Genomic DNA, 22631 nt, shown 5'->3' with positions numbered 1-22631 from the left:
ACATGCCAAAGGGCCAGTACATATGGGGCCCAAAACTGCACACAATCAACCAGTAACTCCCCTTATAGGATTGTCTGTGTTAGCTTCACTGACTGTGGTGGATCACAACCTCAATTCCTTGGGAGTTCAAAACTTGTGACAATCCTGGTGTAGTTACCAATCACATGTCCTTTCATTTTGTTATAAAATCCCTCAGTTCGATTTTGATTTTATTGACACGTGTATTTTACCATTTAAAACAACACAATGAAATACAGTGAAAAGCTTTCATTTTCCGCCTGCAGTAATTTTCTGGAGCATGATAAAAGGGAAAAGGAAAGTTTGCAAGGCCGCAGGTATATGTGAGGTCACAGTAAATGCCAGGTAAAAGAGGCGTGGTGAACAGCAGGAACACCAAGTCTCAACGGACAAGATTGTGAGATCTCAGCCCGTATGTAACTGCTTGTATTCGAGTCCGGGTAATCCACTTGCAGTCCACGATGTTTCGTAGAGCTCTTCAGCTGTGTTGTGTTTTTATCGCCTTGGCCTGCGTGGACACCCAGGACGGTAAGTGAATAGATTTTTGTTAAAAATGTAAACAACAGGATCAGCGCAGGGCGTATCGAACTAAAGCAGCGCTAACTCTCACAAACCTGTTGAAGGGAACTTTATAAGAATAAATGGCTCCATTGTTCACATTGCTCCCTTAGTATTTCATAATATTTCATAGAGTGGTCAGCAAGTGTGATCTCTGAGGTGGTTCAACACGCTTCCAGAGTACAGTTAAAAAAGAACAATTCATCTTCGAGTCATTCAACGATGTGAAACTGACTCGGTATTTTTTTCAGGGCCGATTTCATTACTTTTCGGGAAGTTAAATCAATTTAACGGCATGTTCACCCTGTGGGAAAGTAATCTCAGGTTTATAGAGTTGTCCCGAAAGTACCTTTAAAAAAAAGTGTTTTCAACAAAGATTTCAAAGGGGAGGGTGGGGGAGGAGTCAGACTGAGCTAAACCTGATCATACGACCGGGGGAAAGGGTGCCACAGTTATTCCTGATGAAGGGTTCATACCCGAAACGTCGACTCTTCTGTTCCTCGGATGCTGTCTGACCTGCTGTGTTTTTCCAGCGCCACACTCTCAACTCTGACCTCCAGCATCTGCAGTCCTCACGTTCTCACTGTATAAAAGTAGGCTAAAGTTTTGTCTAGTTTAAGGCATTCGGATATGTGAGCTGTTTTAATGAAACTCTCAGCCACTTAGCTCGGCCGTTCTATTTGCATCACGACATCTTTGACAAATCGAAGTTGGGCTTTTTAATTCATTCATTTTCCGACCTTCTGCTGTTGGTTTCCTTAAATTCGGCGCTTCTTTGCCGACCTCTTGCCTCAGTTGTCTTGTTAGTGCCATCTGACCCTTTTGTGCTGTAGATACATTTTGTTCAGAACCTTAGAAACTCATATGGATCTGGAGGAGAAGGAAGGATGAAGCTCACAGTCTGGTAGATTTGGACATTGATCATTTACTGGACTTTGCTTAAAAGGATATTTATATTGATCAGCCTTTTGGTGTTCTCTATAACTGACTCATCTTATAACCCTATTATGGGCTGAGAAAATAGACTAAGGGAAAAGTCAGTAGATGAGCAGTGGCAGACAGTTAAGCAGATAATTTCAAAATGCTCAGCGAAAAACAAAATTGATCAAAAGAAGGAATCATCGGATGTTAACAAAGGAGAGTGTCCAATCAAAAAAAGGTATACGAATCAGTGAAAACTAGTTGTAGACCAAAGCATTGGAATTTTTAAAAGGGGAAACAGCAGCACATGACAAAAAAGCTAATCAAAAAGGAGAAAAAGGATTATAAAAGTAAACTGGAAAGAAATATAAAAACAGACAGCAAGAACTTGTAACTTTTGGTAATAAGACAGTAGCTGATGTGAGTGTGGGATCATTGGAGGGTGTGATGGGGGAAATTGATAATGAGGATAAAGAAAAGGGCAGATAATTTAAACCAACATTTGGCATTGGTCTTCATGGTGGAGGACACAGTAAACATGCCAAAAGTAACATATAAACAAGGTGCTAATGAGAGAAAAGATATTGAAACAATATTTTCCCTCACTATTTGACAAACCAATAAAATTAAAGGCAAGACAAGTCTCCATCTTGTCTTGGAGACAAGATGGTCTTGATGGTCTTATCCAAGGGTCTTAAAGGAAATGGCTGCAGAAATATTGGTTAAAATATTCCACAACTCACTGGAATCTGGAACTTTCCAATCCCAGGGATTAGAAAGCCAATAGTGTGTTTTGGACCAAATCCAACTCCCTCAAAATATATTAAGATGATTGCATAGACCTTAACATTTACTTATTTTAAAGATAAGTGATCTGAATGCAATACAATTGATCCCAGCATTCAGGCTGCCACTATTGTTCCAAGTTTACAAAAAAAACCAAGACCTCACAAGCTGCTTATTGGCTTTGGAGCAAACTGCTTGGCATCTCTGTCTCAAACCTGTCTTCATTAAAAAAAAATCAGGACAAAACACACCTCTTAGAGTCAGAGTATTGTCAGACATTCCTGTTCAGGAAGGAAAGAGACAGAAAACAGGAAATTACTGAGATGTTAGACTACAATCTGTCTTTGGGAAACTTAGGATCCATTACTAAGGACGAAATAGCAAAACATTTAGAAAAGTTTAACACAATCAAACAGAGTCAACATGGTTTTGTGAAAGGGAAATCATGTTTGATCAAATTTGCACAAGAGTTCTTTGAGGAAATGACAGGCATAATTGATCAACAGGAACTGGTAGATACAGTCTATTTGGATTTCCAGAAAGCATTCAGTAAGATGCCACATAAAAAGCTATAACACAAAATAGTAGTTCAGTGTTGGGGATAATATATTAGCATGGGTTGAGGGTTAGTTAACACAGACAGACAGTCAGGTTTAATCAGTATTTTTCAGGTTAGAAAGACATAATGAATGCTGTGCTGCAAGGATCAGATCTAGTGCCTCAGTTATTTACTGTCTGTACTAAGGACTTGGAGGAGAATGCACAGTATAATATATCCAAATTTGCTATTGGTACAAAAATAGGTGGGAGAACATGTTGTGATTTGGACATAAAAATATGCAAGGGGATGTAAATGAATTAAATACCTGGGCAAACCTTGGCAGCTTGAGTTTAATGTAGAAACTGGGACAGTCATTGTGTTAAGGGCTTGGATGGGACAGAATTTGTTAAGTGTGGACAAGAAAGTTTTCTTATTCAATATGCGGATGTACCTACTAGAGAAGAAGCAATACTTGACCTTCTGTTGGGAAATAAGGCAGATTGAGTTGTCAGTAAGGGAGCACTTTGGGGCAAGTGATCATAATTTTATTCGTTTTAAAATAGTTATGGAAAATAATAGAACTGATCAAAAAGTTAATTTTTAAAATTGGAATAAGGCCAATTTTGATGGTATTAGACCAAAACTTTCAAAAGTTAATTGGAGGAGGCTATTCACGGGCAAAAGAACAGATGGTAAGTGGGAGGCCTTTAAAAATGGAATTACGAGAGTTCAGAGACTGCACATTCTTGTTAATGTGACAGGCAAGGTGTATGGATGACTAGAAAAATTGAGGTTCTGGTCAAGAAAAAGGAGGTATATATCAGATGTAGACAAATAGGATCAAGTGAATCCATAGAGGAATATATGGGAAGTAGGAGTATACTTAAAAGGGAAGTCAGGAAGGCATGGGATAGCTTTGTCAAATAGAGTTAAGAAGAATTCAGATAAATTCAATAAATACATAAGAGCAAAAGAATAAGTAAGGAGAGAATAGGGCCCCTTAAAGATCATTGTGACTGGTGATGTGTGGAAACACAGGAGATGGGTGAGATAATAAACAAATATTTCATGTCAGTGTTTACTGTGGAGAAGGACATGGAAACTAGGAACTTGGGGAAATAAATAGTGAAATTTTGAAAATCCCTGGAACCTGATCAGGTGTTCCCTAGAACTTTGTGGGAAGCTAGGGAAGAGATTGCTGGGCCCCTTGCTGAGATATTTGTATCATCGACAACCATGGCTGAGTGCCAGAAGATTGGAGGTTGGTTAATATATTGCCATTATTTCAGAGAGGCTGTAAGAAAAAGCTAGGAAACTATAGACTGGTGAACCTTAGGTCAGTGGTGGGTAAGTTGTTGGAGGGATTCTGATGGACAGAATTTACATGTATTTGGAAAGGCAAGGACTGGTTAGGGATAGTCAACATGGCTTTGTGGGTGGGAAATTGTGTCTCACTAACTTTTTTGAATTTTTTGGAGAGGTGATAAAGAAGATTAATGAAGGGAGAATGGTAGATGTTGTCTGTGTGGACGTCAGCAAAGCATTTGACAAGATTTCACCTGGTAGAATGGTTAGTAAAGTTAGATCACATGGAATCCAGGTGAGTTCACCAACTGGATACAAAATTGGCTTGAAGGGAGGAGACAGAGGGTGGTGGTAGTGAGTTGCTTTTCAGACTGAGGGCCTGTAACCAGTGGTGTGCCACAAGGATCAGTGCTGGGTCCGCTGTTTTTTTGTCATTTTATGTTATTTTGGTGTGAACATAGGAGATATGGTTAATGAGTGTGCAGATGACACTAAAATAGGTGGTGCAGTAGACAGCGAGGAAGGTTATCTGAGTACAATGGGACCTTGATCAGGTGAGTCAATGAGCTGAGGAGTGACAGATGGAGTTTAATTTAGATAAATGTGAGGTGTTGCATTTTGGTAAGGCAAATCAGGGCAGGATTTACACAGTTAATGATAGATCCCTGGAGAATGTTGCCAAAGAAAGCTAGGGGTGTAGGGTGCATAGTTTGTTGAAAATGGAGGTACACAGGGTGATAAAGAAGGCATTTGGCATGCTTGACTTCATTGATGAGAACATTGAGTACAGGAGTTGGGATGTATGTTGTGGCTGTACAGAATATTAGTGAGGCCACTTTTAAAGAATACTGTGTTCAGTTCTAGTTGCCCTTCTATAGGAAAGATGTTTTTAAACTTTAGAGGGTGTAGCAAAGATTTACAGGGATGTTGCCAGGTCTAGAGGGTTTGAGTTATTGGAAGAGGCTAAATAGGCTGGGGCATTTTTCTCTGGAGCATCGGAGGCTGAGGGGTGACCTCATAGATGTTTATAAAATCATGAGGGGCATGGATAGATTGAACAGCCATGGTCTTTTTCCCAGGGTAGGGCAGTCCAGAACTAGAAGGCAAAGGTTTAAAGCGAGAGGGAAAAGATTTAAAAAGGACCCAAGGGTAACTTCTTCATGCAGAGGGTGGTATGTGCATGGAACGAGCTGCCAGAGGAAGTGGTTGAGATGGGCACAATTACAACTTTAAAAGCCATTTGGATGAGTATATGAATAGAAAGGGTTTAGAGGGATATGGGCCAAATATTGGCAAATGGGACTAGGTCAAATGGGATGTCTGGTTGGCATGGATGTGTTGAACAGAAGGGTTTGTTTCCATGCTCCGGAAACTAGGAAGCAATGTATGTTGATAGGAAGAATCGGAAGATAGATGATTATTTAAATGGAGAGAAATTCCAAAAAAAAGGTGCATCACAGAGGGATCTGGGTGTTCTTGTGCATAAAACTCAAAAGATAGCGTGCAGATGCAACAAATAATTGAAAAGGCAAATGAAATTTTGGCATTTATTGCAATGGGGTTGGAATTTAAAAATAGGTAAATTCTGTTCTGACAGTACAGTGTTGGTGAGTCTGCATAAGAAATACTGTGTGCAGTTTTGGTCCATGTATTTAAGAAAGGATGTACTGGTATTGAAGGCAGTTCAAAAGAGTTCACCAGTCTGATTCCTGGGATGAAGAGGTTGACTTATCAAGAACAGTTAAGGTTAGGCCTTTGTTTGTTACAATTTAGAAAATGAGGGGTGATCACATTGAAACACACATTCTGAGTGGGCTTGACTGGCAGATGTTGAGATGTGTTTTCACTGGTGGCAAAATCTCAAACTAAGGAAGATAGTTACAGATTAAGGGTAGATGCATTTAAAATTCAAATATGAAGGAAATTTCTTCTCCTAGACAGTAGCGAATGACTGGAGTTTTCTATTCCAGAGACTTATGGAGACTAGATCATTGACAGTATTTAAAGGGAGGTAGAAAGGTTCTTGAAATATTGAAGATTTGAGGCCTATGAAGAGTTGGCACAAAATAAGATTTGAGGCCTAGGATAGTTTAGCTTATGCATAAGGCAGTTTATCTGGTGCTTGCATGGGCAACCTTCAAGCATTGAAAGGATAACATCCTCATGCTTGGCTTTGTTCTATTTACTGCACACTGACTTCGCTCAAAGACTTCTCTTACCCCCAAGGGCAGACCTTTTCCTCCTGTCTACCTGTTCCAAGAATAACTCCAGACCTAGTTTACTAAAGGGCACAGAAAATTCTGGCACCTGGACAAGCTTTTCCATTCTCTCTATCTCAGGAGAAATTCAAAAAAAGTGTATTCAATTTATGCAATTTTACCAACCCAGGGGAAGGAGGAGTCAGAGATAGATCAGGTGAGGTGAGAGCAGGGTAGGTATCGCAAGCCAAACATGCTACACTTTTCCAATTCTGAATGAGAGGGAAGCAGCGTTGATAATGTCATCAACTCAACCTCAAGACTAATAATTCGAGAACCTGAACACCATTTTCCATGTCCTTTGCCCATCCCTGCAACCTAGGCTCTGACATGACATGGGCGGCTTTCTGCATGGCCATCCCATTTTAGTCTAATTATTGTCCCCATTATCAGCTGTTCTTACTCTGTCGTATTATCATCTGTTCCTTTGTCTGCCTAACTGTCATTCTCTCTCTCTGAGCTCCATCTCTGCCTATCCACTAACTCCTCCCCCCTCCACTCCACCCCTATCTTCAACACATATACCATCTTTTTCCCAGCTATTAGTTCAGAAGAAGGGTCACCGGACTCAGAGTGTTAACTTTGCATTCTGTCCACAGATGATGCTAGATTTGCTGAATTTCAGTTTTTGCATCAGCCTTTAAGTGCTCCAACAAAGTGTGTTAGAAAGGAGTTTCTCAAAGATCTGCACCTCTCTTTGCAGTTTGAAATTTGGGTTTTGTTGGAAATAAAAACTTGCATAATGTGTAGTAAATGGTCAGTCATGTTATCAATCCTAAAATGTTGTGTTTCTTCATGTGTGTTAAGTTTCTGATTGAACAGACAAAATAATTCTCTCAGTCAAAAAAAACCAGAAGTTGCTGAAAAAGCTCAGCAGGTCTGGCAGCACCTGTCCAGAAAAATCAAAAGGTTGTGGGGAAGGGTCACAGGACCCGAAATGTTAACTTTGATTTCTCTCTACTGGTGCTGCCAGACCTGCTGAGCTTTTCCAGCAACTTCTGTTTTTGTTTCTGATTTACAGCGTCCACAGTTCGTTTGGTTTTTAATTCTCTCAGCCTAGTAATTAGAAGGCACGCAGGGACAAAGCAGAGAACAAGGCAGGACTGATAAATTAAACTGCATTTATTTCAACGCAAGAGGCCTAACAGTGAAGGCAGTCAAACTCAAGGCATGATGAAGAACGTGGGACTGGGATATCATAGCAATTACAGAAACATGGCTCAGGGATGGACAGGACTGGCAGCTTAATGTCCAGGATACAAGTGCTACAGGAAGGATAGAAAGGGAGGTAACAGAGGAGGTGTGGGGATGGGGGGGTGGGGGTGGGGGGGAGGTGTGTGGTGGCATTTTTGATAAGGGATAGCATTACAGCTGTACTGAGGGATGATATTCCTGGAAATACATCTAGGGAAGTTATTTGGTGGAACTGAGACATAAGAAAGGGATGATCACTTTTTTGGGATTTTATTACACATACCCTAATAGTCAGTGGGAAATTAAGAAACAAATTTGTAAGGAGATCTCAGTTATCTGTTAGAATAATAGGGTGGTTATGGTAGGGGATTTTAACTTTCCAAACATAGACTGGGACTGCCATAGTGTTAAGGGTTTAGATGGAGAGGAATTTCTTAAGTGTGTACAAGAAAATTTTCTGCTTCAGTATGTGGATGTACCTACTAGAGAAGATGCAAAACTTGACCTGCTCTTGGGAAATAAGGCAGGGCAAATGACTGAGGTGTCAGTGAGGGAGCACTTTGGGGCCAGTGACCATAATTTTATCTATTTTAAAATAGCGATGGAAAAGGATAGAGCAGGTCTAAAAGTTAAAGTTCTAAATTGAAGGAAGGCTAATTTTGACGGTATTAGGCAAGAACTTTCAAGAGCTGATTGGGGCAGATGTTCGCAGGTAAAGGGACGGCTGGAAAATGGGAAGCCTTCTGGAATGAGATAAAGAGAATCCAGAGAAAGTATATTCCTGTTTGGATGAAAGGAAAGGCAGGTAGGTATAGGGAATACTAGATGACAAGAAATTGAGGTTTGGTTAAGACAGGATAGATTGAGTAAATCCCTAGAAGTGTATAAAGGCAATAGGAGTATTCTTAGGAGGGGAATCAGGAGTGAAAAAAGAGGCTGTGAGATAGCTTTGGCAATTATAGTTAAGTAGAATCCAAAAGGCTTTTACAAATACATTAAGGACAAAAAGGTATTAAGGGAGAGAATAAGGCCTCTCAAGGATCAGCAAGGCGGCCTTTGCGTGGAGCTGCAGGAGATGAGGGAGATACTAGAACGGGTATTTTGCATGTGTTTACTGTGGAATAGGACATTGAAGATATAGAATGTAGGGAAATAGATGGTGACATCTTGAAAAATGTCCATATTACAGAGGAGGAAGTGCTGGATGACTTGAAACGGATAAAGGTGGATACATCCCCAGGACCTCATCGGTTCTACCCTCGAACTCTGTGGGAAGCTTGGGAAGTGATTGCTGGGCCTCTTGCTGACATATTTGTATCATCAATAGTCACAGGTGAGGTGCCGGAAGACTGGAGGTTGGCTAATGTGGTGCCACTGTTTAAGGAGGGTGGTAAGGTCAAGCCAGGGAACTATAGACCAGTGAGCCTGACCTCAGTGGTGGGCAGGTTGTTGGAGGGAATCCTGAGGTACAGGATGTACATGTATTAGGAAAGGCAAGGACTGATTAGGGATAGTCAATATGACTTTGTGCGTGGGAAAACCTGTCTAATAAACTTGATGGAGTTTTGTGAAGAAGTAACAAAGAAGATTGATGAGGGCAGAGCAGTAGACACGATCTATATGGACTTCAGTAGGACGTCGACAAGGTTCCCCATGGGAGACTGATGAGCAAGGTCAGATCTCATGGAATACAAGGAGAACTAGCCATTTGGATACAGAACTGGCTCAAAAGTAGAAGACAGAGGGTGGTGGTGCTGGGTTGTTTTTCAGACTGGAGGCCTGTGACCAGTGGAGTACCACAAGGATCAGTGCTGGGTCCACTGCCTTTCGTCATTTATATAAATTATTTGGATGTGAGCATAAGAGGTATAGTTAGTAAATTTGCAGATGACATCAAAATTGGAGGTGTAGTGCACAGCAAAGAAGGTTACCTCAGACTTTAATGGGATCTTGATCAGATGAGCCAATGGGCTGAGGTGTAGCAGATGGAGTTTAATTTAGATAAATGCGAGGTGCTGCATTTTGGGAAAGCAAATCTTAGCAGGACTTATACGCTTAATGGTACGGTCCTAGGGAGTGTTGCTGAACAAAGAGATCTTGGAGTGCAGGTTCATATCTGCTTGAAAGTGGAGTCGCAGGTAGATAGGATAGTGAAGAAGGCATTTGGTATGCTTTCCTTTATTGGTCAGAGTATTGAGTACAGGAGTTGAGAGATCATACTGTGGCTGTACAGGACATTGGTTAAGTCACTTTTGGAATATTGCATGCAATTCTGGTCTCCTTCCTATCGGAAAGATGTTGTGAAACTTGAAAAGATTCAGAAAAGATTTACAAGGATGTTGCCAGGGTTGGAGGATTTGAGCTATGGGGAGAGGTTGAATATGCTGGAACTGTTTTACCTGGAGCGTCGGAGGCTGAGGGGTGATCTTATAGCGGTTTATAAAATCATGAGGGGCATGGATAAGGTAAATAGACAAAGTATTTTCCCTGGAGTGGGGGAGTCCAGAACTAGGCTTAGGCTGAGAGAGGAAAGATATAAAAGAGATCTAAGGGGCCACCTTTTCATGCAGAGGATGGTATGTGTATGGAATGGACTGCCAGAGAAAATGGTGGGGGCTGATACAATTGCAACATTTACAAGGCATCTGGATGGGTATATGAATTAGAGGAGTTTGGAGGGATATGGCAGGTGGGACTAGATTGGGTTGGGATATCTGGTCAGCATGGACAGGTTGGACCGAAGAATCTGTTTCTGTGTTGTACATCACTATGATTCTATGACTGTAAATCAGATTGGGATAAAGCAAATCAAAATAACAGTTATAGTTCATTGTGTCTCTGTCAGAAAATTTGTCTTGAAACAGCAAAATTCCAAGCTCAATTGTTGCAGCACATTAAGTCTTTATTTTAAATTGTCTAACCTGACATATCATTTTAATGGTGTTATTCTTTAGGACCTATTTCTTTGCCTTATGTCACAATGTCCATTTTTATAATGTGAGTTTTATGTTAGTATTATCACTGTCCAACAATGGAACAGTGCTGTTGGAAAGGTTTTCTGCAACCTCAGGGATTGGTTCAGGAGATTTCCAGATCAGGTAAAAGTGAGGACTGCAGATGCTGGAGATCAGAGTCTGGATTAGAGTGGTGCTGGAAAAGCGCAGCAGGTCAGGCAGCATCTGGGGAGCAGGAAAATCGACATTTCGGGCAAAAGCCCTTCATCAGGAATGAAGGTGGATGTCCGGGGTGGAGAGATGAAGCGCTTTTGCCCGAATTGTTGATTTTCCTGCTCCTTGGATGTTGCCTGACCTGCTGTGCTTTTCCAGCACCAGTCTAATCTGGACTCATATTTCCAGATCAGCCCTAAATCGATCCTACACATGCCTCACTCCTGCTTCCATTCTGCCCCTGCCCTGCCAACTGCCATTTTTCTTCAGCTCTGCTTCCTTCCTGTTCTGCTTACTGCCTCACTCGTGCCCCTTTTCTGCTGTGCTTTCAACCTCGGTGTTGCCTCACTGCAGCTTCCAATCCACTCCCACCCTTCTCACTGCCTCACTCATGTTTTAAGTTTACTCCCATGCTGTTTACTGCCTCACTCCCCCACTCCCTTCCCTTTTCTATCCATTGCTCACTCCTGTCCCATTTTCCCTCTGCTCTAATCAAGTACACTGCCTCATCCCTGCTGGGATTCAGGTGGAGATATTGACTGGTGATCAGGGGAAGGGACTGAGAGGGATGGGGCAGGTAATTGGCGGAAGACCTGAGATTGGGGATGAGACTGGTGATCTGCTGTAGAGACAGGCTGAAGATCAGAAACAGACTTGGTGAGCTGAAGGGAAGAGATTGCAGAGAATGTGGTGACAGGCTCACCTCGAGAACAGAGAGAAATTAGATGGGGACCGGGGAAGAGACTTGCTGCAGATCAGATGAAATAATGGCTAGGAATCATAGAAATACTGACTCATTCATTCATAATAACAGAGTGACTATATATTTTCTAATCAATCTGTTCAGGGGTGTAATTATGTACCTTTTGAGCAGGTGGGGCTTGAACTAGGGGTTCCTGGCTCAGAGGTAGGGACACCTCGACTATGCCACAAGAAACCCTGTGTTTATAGTCTCACCAGTATTTCTATTCCTGAACCTGGGCCCATCTATTTCTTTTCACTGATGCTGAACTACAAGTGTCAACAGGCTATTTTCAGTGCCTTTTTGTAATATTCTGAGGTTTGGAATTTGAAGGAGTGGGCTCAATAGAGGAGACGGATTTATGAACATTTAAAACATGCAATTTACGATGTCAATGATGTGACTGAAGAATAAATAAATTATAATTTATTCAGCTTTTCAAAAAATGTGGATGGCTTTCATCAAGAAGGAACAAATTCTGCATTGAACAACTTCCACCTGTGAAAAGATGATTATTAGATTCTGGTGATTTAACGTCATTTTTTTTTTCCAACAGGAGAACCTAAAGAACAGTCTAGCAGACAGTTACAACCCTGGCTTACAGGGATCATTGCAGTAGTTGTATTTCTCTGTGTATGTTTCATTGGATTTATCGTGAATAAAATCTGGTGCACAAATTCGGAGTAAGTTCCTGAAGTCTTTTATTTTTGTTACGTCTTCTTAATGATTATTAGTTTATAGACAATACTAATAGTTTTGGAATTTACAATATGGTGTTTTTAATCCAGTAATTTTCTTCACTTTCACTATACTGACAGGGAGATTTGTTGGAGCTAATTGGGAGGAGTGGGGTGAGGGGAATGGGATGTCAGGACATGGTGAGAAAAGAGATCAGTCTGAGACTGGTGCATTTGGGAAAAGGAGTAAGTCAAACAGTCAAGGCAAGCAGGAACAAAGCCAAGAATGACAGATAAGTTAAACTGCATTTATTTCAGTGCAAGAGGCCTAACAGGTGAGGCAGATAAACTCAGGGCATGGTTGGGAACATGGGACAGGGAAATCATAGCAATTTACAGAGATGTGGCTCAATGAAGAACAAGATTGGCAGCTTAATGTTCCAAGGCATAGATGCTAGAGGAAGGATAGGTTGTGGTGGTGGTGGTGGTTGGGGGGGGCGGGGGGAGCAGGCGGGGGGGGGAGCAGTGTTGGTGCAAGAGAAGAGCAGCAGTAGCGTTCTTGATTAGAGATAACACTATGGCTATACTTAGGGAGGAATATGTCCAGGGAGGTTATTTGGATGAAATTGAGAAATAAGGAAGGAATGATCACCATATTGGGATTGAACTATAGACCCCCCCCCCCTCCAAAAGATAATCAGACAATTGCGAAACAAATTTGTAAGAAGATCTCCATTATCTGTAAGAATAATAGAGTGGTAATGGTAGGGCTTAGATGGAAAAGAATATGTTAATTGTGTCTAAGAAAATTTTCTGATTTAGTATGTGATATACCGACTAGAGAAGGTGCAAAACTTGACCTGGGAAGTAAGGCACAGCAGGTAACTGAGGTGTCAGTGGGGGAGCAGTGACCATAATTCTATTAGTTTTAAAATAGTAATAGAAAATAATAGACCGGATTTAAATTGGAGGAAGGCCAATTTTTATGGTATTGGGCAAGAACTATCAAAAGTTGATTGGAGGCAGATATTTGCAGGCAAAAGGATGGCTGGAAAATGTGAGTCCTTCAAAAATGAGATAACAAAAGTCCAGAGATAGTATATTCCTTTTTGGGTGTAGGGCAAGGCTGGTAGGTGCAGGGACTGCTGGATGACTTCAGAAATTGAGGTTTTGGTCAAGAAAAAGAAAGAAGCTTATGTCAGGTATGGACAGGATAGATTGAGTGAATCCTTAGAAGAGTATAAAGGCAGTAGGAGTATTCTTAGGAGGGAAATAAGCAGACGAGATAGCTTTAGCAAAAAGGGTTTAAGGAGAATCCAAAGGGATTTTATAAATACATTAAGGAAAAAAAGAGTAAGTAGGGAGAGAATAGAACCCCTCAAAGAACAGCGAGGTTTCCTATATGTTGAACTGCAGGAGATTGGGTGGGGGGGGGGGGGGGGGCGGATACTAAACAAGTTTTGGCATCAGTGTGGAGAAAAATATGTAAGATAGAGAACTTGGGGAAAAAGAAGTGACATCTTTAAAAATGTCCATTTTACAGAGGAGGTGGTACTGGATGTCTTAAAATGCATAAAGGTGGATAAGTCCACAGGACTTGATCAGTTGGGAAGCTAGGGATATGATTGCAGGGCTTCTAGCCGAGATATTTGTATCATTGATAGCCATAGGTGAGGTACCGGAGGACTGGAAGTTGGTAAGTGGTGCCAGTATTTAAGAACAGTGTTAAGGAAAAGCCAGGGAACTATAGATCAGCGAGCCTGACATCAATGGTGGGCAAATTGTTGGTGGGAATCCCGAGGGACATGATTTACATGTATTTGGAAAGGCAAGGACTGATTACGGACAGTTAACATGGCTTTGTGCATGGGGAATCATGTCTCACTAACTTGGTTGAGATTTTTGAAGAAGTAATAAAGAGGATTGATGAAGGCGGGGCGGTGGGTGTGATCGAACAGTAAGGCATTCGAGAAGATAAATGTGAGGTGCTGTAGTTTGAAAAGACAAATCAAGGCAAGACTTTTCCACATAATGGTAAAGTCCTGGGGAGTATTGCTTAACAAAGAGACCTGGGGTGCAGGTTCGTGGTTCCTTAAAAATGAATTCCCAGGTGGAATACTGAGGAAGGTGTTTGGTATGTTTGTCTTTATTTGTCAGTGCATTAGTCTCAGAGTTGGGAGGTCATGATGTGGCCAGGATATTGGTTAGACCACTTTTGGAATACTATGTTCAATTCTGATCTCCCTGCAAGTGGAAGGATGTGGTTAAACTTGAAAGATTTCGGGAAAGATTTAACAAGGATGTTGCAGGGTTGAAAGTTTGAGCTATAGGGAAAGGCTGAATAGGCTGGGGCTGTTTTGCCAACAGCATCAGAGGCCAAGGGGTGATAGTCTGGAGGTTTATAAAATCCTGGTGGACATAGCTTGGGTGAATAGCCAAGGTTTCTTTTTCCCAGGGTGAGGGGAGTCCAAAACTAGAGGGCAAAGGTTTAAGGTGAGAGGGGAAAGATTTAAAATGAACCTAAGGGGCAACCTTTTCATGTAGAGGGCAGTAGTATGTATGGAACGAGCTGCCAGAGGAAGTGGTGGAGGCTGGTACAATGACAATATTTAAAAGGCATCTGGATGGGTTTATGCTTGTGAAGGGTTTGGAGGGATATGGGCCAAATGGTGGCAAATGGGAATAGATTCGTTTAGGGGACATTTGGTCAGCATGGACGAATTGGACCAAAGGGTCTGTTTCCATACTGTATATTCCTATGACTCTATACCTACCCTCACTTCTTTTGCCATTGGACAGTGTTAGATTTGTAGAAGTTATTGTCACACTTCCACCTGTGCAGTTCCAAGATGTGCACTGGAGTAGGGGTGTGAGGATGTATTGGGAAAATACAAGACAGCTTGCAATTTCTTCATGAGCTCAGTTAACAGGATTAATCTGTTTCATTAAAACTGATGCTTGACAGATGCTTTTAAATGTTAGCATTCTGGTTTAGTGCACCTCAGTGACCGAGTTAAAAAGAACTTAAGAATAAATCTTTATGCTATGAAAAGGTGCTTAACAACTGAATAACATTGATTAATCATAATGTCACATCCATTCTCCATCACTTGGAAGAATAAACCACAAATGCAATTTTAAAATAATTTCAAAACGTACAATATGCTATCAGTTCTGCTATACATTCATGAATTGATTATGTAATGATGTCACCATGAAATACTTTCAGGTGAACCAACTGATTCCTCCTGATGTTAGCATCATGCATTATAGGTGTAAGTGATTTTAAAGGTTTTCCATATTCGATGATCATCTGTTTATGATACACATTTATTGTCTGCAACCAAATAACAGCAATAATTGGAATGTATGAAGCACTTTTTTATTGAAATAAAACTTCTTAAGTTGGTTCACTGAGCACAAATGGGAGTTTAGTGAAAACATGGTCAAAGAAGAAGGAGCCTCTTAAAGATTGAAAGTGAGCTTAGAGGTGGAGATCTTTAGGGAGAGGATTAGAGAGCTTTTAGTTAAGGTAGCTGATGGAACAATCATCAATGGTGTAGTCATTAAAATTGGAATACTTAAGAGGCCATTATTAAAGGAACACAGATCAGAGCCTTGACATTTGAAAGAGCTTCATAGAATCACAGAACCTCTACAGTGCTGAAGGAGGCCATAACAACCCTCTGAAGAGTATCCCACCCAGAATCAGCCAACTATTACATTCCCTGCCCCCACATGGCTAATCCACCTAGCCTACACGTGTCTGAGCACTGCAGACAATTTCAGCTTGGCCAATCCACCTGACCTGTATATCTTTGGACACCTTTGCAGAGATAGTTAGGGATGAGGCCACAGGAAGATTTGAAAACAGGATAAGAGGTTAAAAATTAAGGTGTTACATATTGAGGAGGCGCTCCTTGTAACAGATGAATGAGGTTCAGGACAAATTAGAATGCACGTGGCAAATATTTGCTTGCCTTTCAATTATGGGTGTTTGAATGAACAGTGCCTTTGAATAGTCAAATCAAGAGATAGCAATCCCAGGTGGCAGGGATACTTACGGATGTAAACTGATGTGTTTTCATATGATGTTACCAAGATGTGGCATACAAATGAGCAATAGGAAGGGAGGAAAGATATATGTTTGGATAATACTAGAGGCAGAAGTGCAGAAGCAGGAAGAGAAGTAGATACAGATGCTACTTTGTCTACAGTTAGGTAGAAAAGAACAGAACCAAGGAAATGCAGAGCTATCCAGCGAGATATCACGGAGAGATATCAGAGGATTCTGTGACCAACTGTCTCAAAAGCTGCCGACAGATCATAAGGATGATGAAAGATAAATGCCATTTGTGACTTTGATACTGTGGCAGGAACAGACACCTGATTGAAGAGATTCAAACATGGAGTTCTGTGAAAGACTGACACAAGTTTGTAGACGACGGCAAAATTGGTGGTATAGTGGACAGTGCCTAAGCTTAGCTCAGATTACAAGAGATCTGGATCAGTTGGATCAATGGGCAGATGGAGTTTAGTTTGGGTAAATGTGAGGTATTGCATTTTGTAAGACAAACAATTAAAAGTAGAGCCTTGGCTAGTATTGTAGAACAGAGAGACCTAATTGTTTGAAGTTAGCATCACATGCAGACTGGATGGTTAAGAAGGTGTTTAGCACACCTGCCTTCTTTGCTCAGACCTTTTAGGATAGAAGTTGGGATGCCATGTTGAGTTGTACAGGATGTTGGTGAGACCTTTCTGGAGTACTGCTCCCAATTACGGTCACTCCGTAACAGGAAGGATATTAGTAAGCTGGAAAGGGTTCAGAAAAGATCTACAAGGATGTTGTTGGGAATGAATTGTTTGAGTTACAGGCTTTAGGAGGTTGAAGGGTGACCTTATAGTGGTTTTTAAAATCATGAAGGGAACAGATAAGGTGAATGACAGGTATCTTTTCCATTTAGTGGGGTGTTTCAAGTAGGTGGGGGGGGGGGTGGTGGGGGGGGTGGGGGTGGTGGGGGACACATTTTTAAGGTCATGGGGCAACCTTTTTACAGAGGTTGGTTTGTGTTTAGAATGAAGGAAGTGGTGGATACGGGTGCAGTTACAATATTTAAAAGACATTTGGGTGAGTACATAAATAAGAAATGTTTGGAGAGATATGGGCCAAGTGCAGGCAGGTGGGACTAGTTCAGTTTGGGATTAAGATCGGCATGGACTGGTTGAACTGAAGAGACTATTTATGTGCAGGATGACTCTAGATTTGGAAAGCAACAACATGTAAGGACTTTGGTGAGGAAAGGAAGGTTGGAGATGGAATGATAGTTTGCAAAGACACTGGAAAGTTCAGACCCAAACAAGGAGTAGTTGACTCCCTCACAAAATATTGTAACATAATAATTCTTTGGTGCTAATCAAAAGAAAACATTGCAGAATCTGTACAGATGCATAAACTTGCTAGATGCTGACTAACCATCACTAAGATTAAATTTTTCACTGTTACATTTCTAAATATTTGATGTACATTGTCAAAAACTCCATTAGCATAAGCTGCAAAGTAAACTAGTACTTAATGACCCGAATGTTGAACTTATTTCCAGTGGAGCTGGAATGTGATATTAATATTTAACCAGGGATCATCCTGTAGAGAGTAAACTGGGAGAAAGTAAGGACTGCAGATGCTGGAGATTGGAGTCGAGAGTCTGGTGCTGGAAAAGCAGAGCCGGTCAGGCAGCATCCGAGGAGCAGGAGAATCAATGTCGATTCTCTTGCTCCTCAGATGCTGCCTGTCCGGCTGTGCTTTTCCAGCACTAGACTCTAACCTGTAGAGAGCAAAGCCAAATGAATAAACAGGTTGTATTGATAACATAATCGTGGAATTTCATCATTAAAATGTAATTTTGCTTCAATATTTTTCTTTTTGCTCAGGGAGAGTAATCAACTGGAATCACCAGCAGCAGAAGCTGACTACATAAATATTAATGGAAAACAGATCTCTGAAACCCTGACTTTAAAAGGCGCTGTGAGGTGACTCATGAGTTAATATTTTTCTTAATGCTCTGAATATCAGCAATGTAATGTTTATAATATTTTATTTAGTCATTAGCAGAGTAGCCAGGGCCATTCAAGTACCATCTGGTCTAACAAGGAGAGGCTGTTATCTTAAATAAGATGTAGTTCATTGCATGATAGAAATTAGATACAAGTTACATTGGAATGGTTGGCATTGTTACTGAGACTATGAGGGAGACCTAAATAATAGGTCTTACTTCTATGAGATTCAGAGTTGTTCTTCTGCCTTTGGATCTTGTCAACATTTTCGATAGTACTCAATGTGCTCCTTAGCATTATCACTTGCAGGCCATTATAATTACAAAGAATTTATTTCACTTTTTCTTCAATGGAGCTGACCAGACCTTGAATTAATTGATTTTTGCATGTATATGAATGGCTAAAAAAAAGCTTTTGCATTCACAATTATTATTTGAACCAAGCATGGGAGAAATATGGTTCAGCAACCAGTGTAAGGATAATTGTTTCCCTCTTCCAAAATTTAATTTGTTTAAAGAAAATGCACTCCCCACCTCCCAGTTCCAGAACTGGCAATTTACTCCTGATTTTGGGGGTACCAAAATCAGGAGTAAATTGCCAGTTCTGGAACTGGAATATAAACAGGCATCAGAGACAGTGGTATGAGAAGGCAGCTGTGCCAAACTGTGGTATCATGCACTTTGCTGTAGTTAAAGGAAGATCTATGTGGATTTGTACATAAATATTAACATGCTCTTGACTTTTGACAGTCTGTGAAATTTCAGAAGAGTAGAATATAGTTGATGGGTGCTGATTAGAACTTTTGAAATTTAAATGACTCACTAGATCAATGTTCTTTTTAAATAAACTCAACTATGTCCTGCCGGCACTTCCTAGGCAATAGATGCAGTGGGAATATAACTTAAAGTGGTATTGTTGCTGGTGCCAAATTTGAGAGTTAACAGCAGCAATATAGTCATGTTGTTGGCTTTGGTGCAATTCAAGAAAATCAAGTTGCAAGGACAAAAATGTGAAGAATAAAAAAGCAAACTGAGAAATTCATGATTGAATCTCAAAATAAGCAAGGGTTTGAAAGAGCATTTTACATTTCCAAATGAGTTTATTTTACATTTAGTAAGAGGATTATTTTAAATAGTTCTTTGGAAATCCAGAATCAGGATGAAGTACATAATTTTTTTTTCAGAATACCAGGTCTGAAAACTTAACAATAAGGAGATAACTTTTGAATTAATTATTGCATTCCATTTGTACACATGTAATGTTTAAAATGTAGCTTCAATTTCTTCATATCATTTAATTTAATGGGAGGTAATCATGTAGTGATAATGTCACCGGAGTTATAATTCCAAGGCCTCTATTAATGCTGAGGGAACATGGGTTCAAATCACACTATAGCAGTTAGTGAAATTTAAATTTAATTACTCATAGTTTTCAATTCAATATTTATTAATGTAGGTCATTTAACTATAATCAGTTTATAGTTTATTGATTGAAGTCCTTTTGGGAAGGAAATATGGCATCCATACCTGTTCTGACCTACATGTGACTCCAGATCCACAGCAAAGTGATTGACTCTTAACCATCCTCCAAAATAGCCTAGCAAACCACTCAGTTCAAAGAGAATTAAAGATGGGCAACAAATACTTTGCTTGCCAGTGACATCAACATTCCATGGAAGAATCAAAAAGATGGAGAATTAAACTATCTGTAGAATGGTAAAGGGGGTTGTTCACACACTCAAAACTCTATTTTGATTTTATAGTTTCATTTTCCCGTTCCCCTTTGTGGGAAGCTAGTGAAGTGATTGCTGGACCTCTTGCTGAGATATTTGTATCATTGATAGTCACAGGTGAGGTGCCAGAAGACTAGAGGTTGGCTAACGTGGTGTCACTGTTTAAGAAGGGTGGTAAAGACAAGCCAGGGAACTATAGACCAGCAAGCCTGACGTCGGTGGTGGGCAAGTTGTTGGAGGGAATCCTGAGGGACAGGATGTACATTTATTTGGAAAGGCAAGGACTGATTAGGGATAGTCAACATGGCTTTGTGCATAGGAAATCATGTCTCACAATCTTGATTGAGTTTTTTGAGGAAGTAACAAAGAGATTGATGAGGGCAGAGCGGTAGATGTGATCTATATGGACTTCAGTAAGGCTTTCAACAAGGTTCCCCATGGGAGACTGATTAGCAAGGTTAGATCTCATGGAATATAGAGAGAACTAGCCATTTGGCTCAAAGGTAGAAGACAGAGGGTAGTGGTGGTGGAGGGTTGTTTTTCAGACTGGAGGCCTGTGACCAGTGGAGTGCCACAAGGATTTGTGCTGGGTCCTCTACTTTTTGTCATTTACACAAATGGTTTGGATGCGTGCATAAGAGGTACAGTTAGTAAGTTTGCAGATGACACCAAAATTGGAGGTGTAGTGGACAGCGAAGAGGGTTACCTCAGATTACAACAGGATCTGGAATAGATGGGCCAATGGGGTGAGAAGTGGCAGATGGATTTTAATTCAGATAAATGCGAGGTGCTGCATTTAGGGAAAGCAAATCTTAGCAGGACTTATACACTTAATGGTAAGGTCCTAGGGAGTGTTGCTGAACAAAGAGACCTTGGAGTGCAGGTTCATAGCTCCTTGAAAGTGGAGTCGCAGGTAGGTAGGGTAATGAAGAAGGTGTTTGGTATGCTTTCCTTTATTGGTCATTGCATTGAGTACAGGAGTTGGGAGGTCATGTTGCGGCTGTACAGGACATTGGTAAGGCTACTGTTGGATTACTGTGCAATTCTGGTCTCCTTACTATCGGAAAGATGTTGTGAAATTTGAAAGGGTTCAAAAAAGATTTACAAGGATGTTGCCAGGGTTGGAGGATTTGAGCTATAGAGAGAGGCTGAACAGGCTGGGGCTGTTTTCCCTGGAGCGTCAGAGGTTGAGGGGTGACCTTATAGAGTTTTACAAAATTATGAGGGGCATGGATATGCTAAAAAGGCAAAGTCTTTTCCCTGGGGTCAGGGAGTCCAGAACTAGAGGGCATAGGTTTAGGGTGAGAGGGGAAAGATATAAAAGAGACCTAAGGGGCAACGTTTTCAGAGGGTGGTACATGCATGGAATGAGCTGCCAGAGGAAATGGTGGAGACTGGTACAATTGCAACACTTAAGAGGTATTTGGATGGGTGTCTGAGTAGGAAGGGTTTGGAGGGATATGGGCCGGGTGCTGGCAGGATGGACTAGATTGGGTTGGGATGTCTGGTCGGCATGGATGGGTTGGACCGAAGAGTCTGTTTCCATGCTGTACATCTCCCTGACTCTATCTCCTCTCACTAAGTGCAATGATACCGTGACAGATGTTGGAATGCAAGTAGTGTGCTTAACACATGCACGCATATCTGAATTTCAGCAGGGGTTATCAAACTAAAATTGTAAACTTGGCTGATTATAACACCTTAACTACTTAAATGAATTTATTTCATAATTTTCTTTACTAAACCTTCAAATCATCAGTTAATTGTCCATCATCATTTGATGAGGCATAAAGTCTGATTATTTTACACAGTAATGTCGAATAATACCAGTGATTTTAAGAAAAGTCGCATATTCATGATTGTTTAACCTTTCTTGTTGAAACAGATCCAGGGAACATTCCAATGCCTATGAAAATATGTGTGAGATGTGCACTGATGAATCACCGAAGATAATTATAACTGCAATGTAGCACTGTCCAGAAAATGCTTTTCAGAAGATCTATTTACATCAGATTTATCAGATATACAAAACATTTTATTTTTGAATATAAACATAGAAAGGGGACACAATGTGAAGAAATTCTAATGAGGTGGATCTTTTAGTATAACTTGAACACATTTTTCAGTGAATCTGTGTGTTACACATAATGAATAGTTATATTTGATTTTTTAAAATATACTATTATATACAGATTCAGAACATTATCTTTCCCTGATGAGAGGCATGCAGGTGACCTATTGATAAGTGGCCTTCTATCCACCACTTGCAATTGGTTACTCAGAAACATGAGAGAGCAGTCTGAGATTGTTTACAAAAATAAAAATCAAACAATCTCCTTCAACACAGTCGAGTCAAGAACTGAACTCTGGGGAAGCCATTGGTCTCAGCTTCAAGATTAGAATGGTGCTGGAAAAGCACAGCAGGTCAGGCAGCATCCGATGAGCAGGAAAATCGATGTTTTGGGCAAAAGCCCTTCATCAGGAATGATGCTGGGAGCTTCAGGGGTGGAGAGATAAATGGGTGGGCGTTGGGGCTGAGGACAAGGTAGCTGAGAGTGCAATAGGTGGAAGGAGGTGGGGATAAAGGTGATAAGTCGGAGAGGAGGGTGGAGCGGATAGGTGGGAAGGATGATTGACAGGTAGGACAGGTCATGAGGATGGTGTTGAGCCGGAAGGTTGGA

General features: G+C 40.8%; 1 protein-coding gene across 2 annotated transcripts; it reads left to right on the top strand.

The window, feature by feature from the left end:
* Nucleotides 1–385: 385 nt before the first annotated feature.
* pdzk1ip1 (PDZK1 interacting protein 1) lies at nt 386–22631 on the top strand. 2 transcript variants are annotated; one of them, XM_072573307.1, is made up of 5 exons: nt 388–546; nt 8771–8914; nt 12047–12173; nt 18096–18194; nt 21836–22631. In XM_072573307.1, exons 1-5 carry the CDS (start codon nt 480–482, stop codon nt 21918–21920), a joined length of 522 nt encoding a protein of 173 aa, XP_072429408.1. In that variant the 5' UTR covers nt 388–479; the 3' UTR covers nt 21921–22631. The 2 variants fall into 2 exon arrangements, with proteins under 2 accessions (XP_072429409.1, XP_072429408.1); XM_072573308.1 differs by lacking the exon at nt 8771–8914 and having other exon boundaries at nt 386–546.

Source organism: Chiloscyllium punctatum, chromosome 7, assembly GCF_047496795.1.
Source record: "Chiloscyllium punctatum isolate Juve2018m chromosome 7, sChiPun1.3, whole genome shotgun sequence".
NCBI classification, from domain to species: domain Eukaryota; kingdom Metazoa; phylum Chordata; class Chondrichthyes; order Orectolobiformes; family Hemiscylliidae; genus Chiloscyllium; species Chiloscyllium punctatum.
This window is presented reverse-complemented; position numbering and strand designations above follow the sequence as displayed.